General features: G+C 34.8%; 2 protein-coding genes across 2 annotated transcripts in view; one reads left to right on the top strand and one right to left on the bottom strand.

Moving 5' to 3' along the window:
• Positions 1–3,960, top strand: part of LOTGIDRAFT_152814 (hypothetical protein) — a gene marked incomplete at both ends in the record, with an annotated part of 12,616 nt that extends 8,656 nt beyond the window's left edge. Inside the window, 8 exons of the mRNA XM_009053324.1 lie at positions 153–217; positions 467–534; positions 1,069–1,165; positions 1,513–1,612; positions 1,837–1,926; positions 2,468–2,556; positions 3,448–3,546; positions 3,894–3,960. Of these exons, the coding sequence (XP_009051572.1) occupies positions 153–217; positions 467–534; positions 1,069–1,165; positions 1,513–1,612; positions 1,837–1,926; positions 2,468–2,556; positions 3,448–3,546; positions 3,894–3,960 (675 nt within the window). The remainder of the gene's footprint in view (positions 1–152; positions 218–466; positions 535–1,068; positions 1,166–1,512; positions 1,613–1,836; positions 1,927–2,467; positions 2,557–3,447; positions 3,547–3,893) is intronic.
• Positions 3,961–4,790: 830 nt separating this feature from the next.
• LOTGIDRAFT_104132 (hypothetical protein) lies at positions 4,791–5,144 on the bottom strand (the record flags this gene model as incomplete). The annotated part of the gene is made up of 1 exon (XM_009053323.1): positions 4,791–5,144. A coding segment is annotated over one exon (354 nt), but the record flags the coding sequence as incomplete, so codon positions are not given.
• Positions 5,145–8,711: the final 3,567 nt, after the last annotated feature.

The raw sequence follows: 8,711 nt of genomic DNA, 5'->3' as shown, positions 1-8,711 counted from the left end.
CTGTATATGGGTACTGATAACCTGGTAAAGGTCAATGCCAAGACAAGCTGGTATATTGAACTAAATTTTATTATCTTTAAAGAAAGTTTCTTTCTTATGTCTTTTCTCTCAACAAAAATGTTAGCAGACTATCAGTTCCTCATGTATTACAGGAACTAGAAGAAACTGGCTTATTAGAATACACCTCATTACAGAAATTATACCAAGCCTTTTCAAGGTAAATTGCCCCACCAATACAACTAACATGTTGAATAAAAATGCCTAAAAGAGAGTAAAGATCAAGATCAGTGCTTAAGTTCTGTGGCTAAGTTGCTAATCTTAACAATAACAAGTCAACTCGGACATCAAGAAATTTGAGACTGAAACGACCTCTTGTTCAGATGCCAGAATAACCAGATGTCAAAACGACTGGAATTCAGTAGAATACATCAAACAATTTTCAATTTCTTCCTGTCTTATGTTTTAGTGACGTAGGTTTACAAGTGGTGTTATTTTCACCTGAGATTCACCATGCAGCTGGTTGTGAGAGATACAGTAAGTCAACTAAATTTTACAACCTATATTTCACTTGTGGTATTAACTAACCATAGGTTTTAACTACCTTCAGCTCTAGCAAACTCTAATCACAGAGGAGGGGAGGGGGGTTAAAAAGCTAAAAAAAAATCAAATATATGGTATATACATGTATATATGTATGGTATATATTAAATTCAGATCAACTGACACTGATTGAGTAAGTCTTTGAAAAGTAGATCCAGGGTGACCACCTTTGCCTTCTTTCCATTGCATCGACGGCCGTTTGGTTTCTGGCTTTAAGTGGTGGATCCATCACTAATCTGTGGTGAAGAAACATTCAAGGAAGCTGGCTGGATCTGCTTTAATAAAAAGTTATCCTGTGACATGGCCAGGCTTGTGTGCTAAATTTATTCCATATTCACAAAATGTCTCTGGTTCTATTTTTCAATGACTTGAATCACTCAATCAGTTTAAGTTGTTTTGAAAAGAAACAATGCTCTCAGTATCAGTTAAATTTAATATATACCAAGTTTATAATTCTTTTTCTTTCAGTAAAAAATGATGTACCACATGAAGCAGGTTTTGATGCATTTATGTGTGGCTCAGTCTTTCTCTATATAGCACATATTCTTAGCTGTAGAACAATCAGGTAATATTTTAAAGAAATTGCAATTTTTGTCCACCATAATAATTTTTATAATATAAAATAAATACAATATATGAGTATGATTAACACGTTATTTCAATAATTTGGTCAAAGGCGGTTTGTTATAAGATCATATATTAAGCTAGAGCTATGAAATTTGGTAAATGAGCACAAAAGAAAGTTGTAGAGGTAAACAAGTTGACATGGAAACCTGTTTTTTAAATTTTAAGTACTGTGTAATATTTATCAACAATCGTTTGTTCATCTCACAGATACATAAATGAGTGGAATAACTGTCTTTATGTAAAAGAAATATCTAAATGAATCTAATATATTTTATATAATTTAAGATCTACAGAGATTCAAGCCTGTTCATTTACTGATTATGTACCTCATCTGAAGCGATTTCTTAATAAGATAAATATTATCAGAGCTACAATTAATCATGTGGTAAGAGTCAAGCCATATTTAGGCCAGACCAATTTATTTTCTTATTCTACAGATTTTTTCTTAATCAGATTTTCGAAGATGCAGCCAGTCTTTGACACTCGTTGAAGGCAGTAATCTAAAGATTAAGATTGTTCAATAGATTTCTTGGCTAAGATGGGAAAAATTTGTCATCTTTATATAATTTGTATCTAACTGACTTATGATCTACAATCTATTTTTTACAGACACTGGATGGGAATGATCCAATATCTCAAAGACCACAGATACTATTTGTACGTGTTAGGAAAAATGGTTTTAGGCTGAAATCTAATCAGGTGATTAATTATGATTTGATATTCAAGAATATTTGGATATAGGGTCTCTCTGGGGGATGTTGGTTCGATTAACTCAATTATAAATCAAGTGTAGGTTTACTTTATATTTTTGGAATCACGGTGTTAACTCATCAGCAGGAATTGAGGTTATCTTAAACTGCTACTATTTAGGTGGACTGGGTAGGGATCAGATGGTTCTCTGTGTCAGAGCGTAACAAGGTTGGCTGACACATATCTCCACAATGCCTGAGATTAACCGGTTCATCATATCCCATATGACCTAGAAGGTCATTACCACTGACTGTTGGAGAACTTTTGTATATATTTAATATTGAGACATATTGTAAATGGTGGTAATTCTCCTCAATTTCGATTAAATAAATCGAAGTATTCTTATTTACTTTAATGTTTTGGGTTTAAATGTTAAATGAAATATAATAATTATTATGAATTTTTTTTATATAAAAATAAGGCACGGAATTGGGATTAAAATGCTTAGTTTCAAAACCAAGTAATTTTAGATTATCTCCCCTTGATCTAGTTGGCTCAATGGTTTTCATCATATGGTACAGTGGATGTTAAGTTACAAAGCAACAATACAGCTTTGGTTGCAACTGGAAATTTTGGTTGGTAAGTAAAAGTGATTTTTACGGTCATTTCCTTATTGTCTTGTTTGATAGACTTCGAACATCCGGTACGGCTGAACGGACGTCAGTGGCAGAGCACATTGTCTTGAACGATAGAGCCAGATGGTCGGATTGCAACGAAATTTGGTATGGTTGTATATAATAGTGATAACATAATGATTTTTTGCACGGAAAAGTAGCCTACACAAACACGATATGATAACATATAGGCCTAGCCTAGTCCGTAACCTCTATCCACCCGTCAACATTGTTTCTTAGCGCGATATCATATATAGTTTCATCTTCTTTCATGAAACAAGGAGACTATTGAATAGTTACATTTTAATTATCCGGAGTAGGCGATTTCCTGGCAGAGGCTATGTGAGTCATTCCCAATCAATAAAAATAAGTCGGGCAACGTCAAGCCTTTATCACCCAGTCCCTCCCCCTCTCTGTATAGAGGGCCTGGACAGGTTGCTTAATATCTTAATTCTTTGCTCGAAAAATCGATAAATATAACAATTCGCGGATTAAATTATCAAATATAAACTGACAAAACTGCTAATTTGTTTCGGTTGTAAACAAGTCGTTTGAAACCTGGATGATCAAATATGCTTAATCTCCCTTGATGGAATTTGAAAGCGTCGTGACAGAAATTTCAACTAACACTCCCAGACTATATTCTAGCAGGTATAATTGGGCGTCAGAGACTAGGCATGGTATGCTTACTCTTCTTGACACATGAATACCACTTTTCATCATGAAATACTTACTCTGTATGATTGGTTCATTATTTGCTACCAATGTTTCGCCAATATATTATATTGGTTTTCGTTTTGCGGTTGGGATCGTTGGTATGTGGTTTATTTATAGACTTACACTTATTATGTTTCAGTGCGCGACAAATATTACGATGCTTTAAAGGACATGATAGAATCGTTGTCAGTAAATATAATGTATGGAAACATTCCCGCCTAGTTAGAGCTGTCTTATGGTAAGTTACATTTCCTCTTTTGTGACTACTGTGTAGAAAGTATTTGTGATATGATTGAATAAAAATACGACATAAACAAATAGATCTAACAAGAGGCGTATTTGTCTCGAGGCGCACGAATAATTTTGCTATTTTAGATGATATATTTTTTACATGACTGGCATATGGATACATAATTTGTGCTTTTGGAAATGCTTATAAGTGGAAATAAAAAGAGTGTTCGACAATTTTTACCAGTTTTACCGCTGATTGGAAGGCTGACACCGCAACTTGAAATATTTCCTTGATATAGTCATAGAGTCAGCTCACTCATCCATTGTAATGAAATTAATTTGTAATTATTTCAGGTCAGCAGTAGTTTTATCAAGTGGAATATGTATGGTGACATTACTATCTAGTCTCGAACCATCTTAATTCTATCTCAGTTAGATTGGATAACTACACTAAGGAAACGTAAAATGTAATATGCGGGTATGTGCTTCACATACTGCAACGATATGCCGTGGTTTATGGCCAGTGATGCAAACAAATTGTAAAGCCGACCTGCCAGGATCAAAATTGCATTTAATAATCTTAAAATCATGGACGATATAATGTCATTACAGCTCCTATAATAAAATGAATTAGGAGAAATAATAATGGTCAGCAAAGTAGCTGAGATATTTCAAATAAAACCTTAAATAACTATACCGTATTACTGCTTTAAGAGTTTAACGTCATAGCTTTTTTCACCAGATGGGCTAATGTAGACGGGCAACGCCATGCGGTGTAGAATGTAGAATGTGGCAATTTGACGTGCAGAAAACACGAAACGAAACTTCAATTCTGCATTTAAATCAGATTTTCCTGTTGACTAAATAATTCCCGATTTTCAATCAAGCCTGTATATTAATGAGATTGACAATACACATAAAATATCCAATCTCAAATATCTACGTGGACTCCGTTCATCTCCTGTACAAAAACTATAAAAGTTTAAAAATATGTCCAGTTGTCCTTAAAAGTATCATAATATCTAACAGTAGGTATATTCCGAGAAGCTTAGACTGAATGTACCTTTTCTTTGCGTCACAAAATCGTTGGAGAGGGAAGACATTTGATTTTCTTGTGGTGTCATTAAACGGATGAATAGGCCCTTCTTTAGACCTTAACTGAAGTGGCTATCTAAAAATAAGAAAACTAAAGACTGGTCTAAACTTAATTAGACTGCTATAAACAAACACCGTCGAAGATAAGCATCGAAACTACTTCAAACAGACAACACACGTTAAAAGAGCGTTTTCCTCATAAGGAGGACATGGTAGTGCTCCACATTTTGCTTGCACCGAGTACATTAATTTACCATCATAGTCAGTTACAGAACTATTCGTATGTGGTTTCTCATCTAGACAGACATATTGTGAAGATGCTTTATGCTTATAATATCCACTGACTAACTCCCCATGGTATGCTTTCTGCCAGCCTTGATAACATTCTGTTCTAGCTGGTATCATTAATACTGTAGAAAACTGACTAGTTCGACATACAGCACATGGTACTTTGTAATCCTTTATTGGCTGCGGAACGGAGTCATATTCTGTACCATACATATATCCCCAATGTGGGCTTTTAAAATGTTTATTAATGTTCCATGTTGGATCTGGTGGTAGACAAACATATTCTGCTGCTCCTCCAGAATGTGAGTGATGTGATCCACCAGTATACCCTGTGGATAAAGTCGTCAGAGGTAGTAAAACACTTTACCACTAAACATTAAAAACAATTTCAGGTCGGTAAAGATACGGTTGCCAATGTATCGACAATCTTTCACACATAACTTTTTTACTGCTTTTTTATTTGTACCAAAAGTCTTTATATTCTTAACATCTTAAATGTCATTGTTTCAAGTTATCTGAATAACTACCATAGTTACCTGCATAGACTAGTTCGGATATAAGAACAGGACATTCTCTACGACCCCATCTTATAAATATACTGCCTATTGCTGAATGTGCTACTATAATTGAAAATCATTGTATTAATTGACTTTAGAGGGAAGGGATGACTTCTTCGAAAATACCCTGCACACAAGAGAAAGCTTCACTTCTATTTATGCTAAAAAATGCGGAGGTGCATTGCGGAGGCGAAATTGATCTGATGCGGAGGCGTCTCGAGTGAAATTGCTTACGCATTGGCAGATCGCCTCTGCAACTGACCTACGCATTTCACCAGAAACGCCTGCACATCAGGCCAAATTCGGCTCCGCAATGTGCCTCCGCTTTACTTTTAGCATAAATAGAGGAGAAGCTTTCAAATGTGCGTAGTTGTCCCTGAAGAGTTCAATCCACAACAAACCAGTCGGGCTGTACCTTACCCAAGAAAGGGTATTTTCGAGGAAGTTATTCTTTACGCCGTCATTGCTTCCGGGAAAATATGACGTCGGATGTAATACCTACCATGAGCGATATATCTGCGGACACATCGTCCAAGATAACCGTTGTTGAGGTCCACGCTGTCGAAAACCCTAACAGAAGACTACTGGTGAGTAGACCAGGGTTTCCATGACACATCCAACCACCTTCAAAAAGCCAGAGCTGCCCGATTCCCTGCTACCATCTAGAGGGAACGGCACATTGGATCCGCGAGCTCAAAACCATGGCTCCCTTTGGTATCAACAATTTCATTTAACTTTCCCACTGGCCAACTTTTTTTTATTTTTCATTGTATTAGTTGATAGATTTATAGTGTCTGGTCGCAACAATCATATAAAAACCTCAAAGACTTGTGTCGAGCAAAGCAAAGCTCGATTCGCCTACTAATTTATAACAGCAAAGACAAGAAAAGGTATAATTTAAAATTACCACACTCTCAACTTACCATTTCCACCAGTACCACCTGTGGGTATATCCTGATTACTTTTACCACGTTGTTGATTACCAATACCACCAATTCTGTCTTGTGGATAATCTTCACCACTTGGTGGATCTGTTGTATCAATCTGTTGATTAGTATCACCGGCTTGTTGAATACCATTACCAATTGTTTTATTTCCAGTACCACCAGTTCCATGTTGCTTTGATACAGTATTACCATTACCAATTGGCTGATCACCGGCGCCGATTTGTTTTTGAGTTGTACCACCAGTATCGGCTCTCTCTTGAGCAGTTCCACCAGTTACAATTTGATAACCAGTCCCTCGATTTCCACTATAACTTTGTTGATTACCAGTACTGCTTTGTTGATAACCAGAACCTCGATTATCAGTACCACTTTGTTGATAACCAGAACCTAGATTACCAGTACCACTTTGTTGATAACCATTACTTATTTGTTGTCTACCAGCAATTTGTTGTTTGTTAGTCCTCCACCAATTGATCAATAATTTCATTTCAGCGATCTTTGTATTTTGGTTAGCAATGAGTGTATTCATCTCAGCAAATCGTGTATCCTGATGCGCAATGTCAGTATTTTGATCGGAAATCTTTCCTTTCATGTCGGCAAATTTTGCATCCTGTTGTGCAATTTTTTTATCCAGTTCACAGACTTTGTCATCTAATTCCTTGATTTGTTCTATTGAATTACTTCCCATACCATAATATCCATCGCCAACAATCCTCCTTATTGGACAACCACTAAACCACACACAATAAATAATCCAGTAAGGTATACGAAGCATTTTAAAATCGTTTATTAACTTTACTAAGCCTGTTAATTTAGAAGACAATTATAATGAATTCTAATATACAATAAAGTTGAAGGTATTGAATCGTCTAATATTATTTGTAGATGTTAAAAACAAATTTTGATTTCTACTGGTGCCATTGTCGTGTGAATTTAGATTTTTCGGTTGCATTTTAAATATTGATATGTTACAGTTTCAGAGCATCTCATGTAACTAGATTACATTTCATTTCATCTTTTTCGTTATCTGATATTTTCATTCTCTACGGTAATCCAACAAGACCAAAGATCCGTCTCATAGGTCATATCTAAAACTAATCGAATGAGGAATTTTGGGATATCGAAACGTAAAGCAATTTGACAGCCTCTTTTGGTTTAGCTATCCCACAATCCCTTATGTAATCAACAAACGGTTTTCTTGACACGCTTTGATTGGTTAAAAATAACATCTTTGGGTGGGTCTTTGGTAAAAAAAACATATTTAGAATACAATGTAGACTAAAACAAAAAAGGGAAGAAATTGTAATATAATTTAGATTTGAGTCCCAGTTAGAATAGGACAAATAAGTGGTTATCCCATGTTTTGCAGATATACATCTCCATGTTAACAGATTATGAACCAATAATTGTTCTATAACAAATCTTACAGCTGCAGTAGATTTATGTTTTTTTGTAGAAATTTTATTTCAAAAATTAACTTCAGGCAAACATCCCTTTAATGCAATTTCTAGCACTTCCTCTATGTATTAAAGAAGATATCATCTTACATACTGTAAATAATTAATTAACACTAAGTAATTACATAATAAAGGTCAATTCAGCTACTTGACTTGAATCAAGATGTCAGTAAGTATTGTTCACAGTGACCTTTCATATTGATCTATTACAGTCTGAAAGGTGGGCTAAACTAGATAACAACACGCCTAGATCAAACGGTTAGCGGTGTTGAATATTTATTTATTTACCATAATTTAACAATGGATTTGTTTGTTATTGATGTATTAAATTATAATATTTGAATCACTTACTTCTTCTGACTTTGAATTTCAAATTTTCCATGCTTGCAATATGGTGAAAATGGTTATTAGAAATTAAACAAATTATACAAATTCTCTCACACTTTAATCCTCGTCCAAGTAACATAGCCTCAAAATACATTTGAAGATTCTGAAGCTAAGTAAGGACTAAGATGTAGGCCTACATGTACATGCGTATTATGTATAATGCCAGTGAAAAAGGATTGAGCTTGGGGCAGTAGGTAAGTATAGAAAATAATACATTTTGTTTCATATGATTCAGTTTTTAAACCCTTTTTGGGTGTCTGGTTGAAGTTTAGCAGCAGGAAGTAAGTAAGTAGTTCTCTACAATTAAAGAGTTTATTTTTATTAAATCCGTACAGTGGTTCTCTAACACTTACCAAAAAGCATAACGAGCTAAAGTTCACGTAAACGTTTTAAATAGTTTTGATGTTAAAAAGTGAAAAGGTTAAAATTTTCTGATAAGTT

This window comes from Lottia gigantea (assembly GCF_000327385.1).
Source record: "Lottia gigantea unplaced genomic scaffold LOTGIsca_2, whole genome shotgun sequence".
NCBI lineage: Eukaryota > Metazoa > Mollusca > Gastropoda > Lottiidae > Lottia > Lottia gigantea.
The sequence above is the reverse complement of the archived record's forward strand: the minus strand, read 5'-3'. Positions and strand labels throughout refer to the sequence as shown.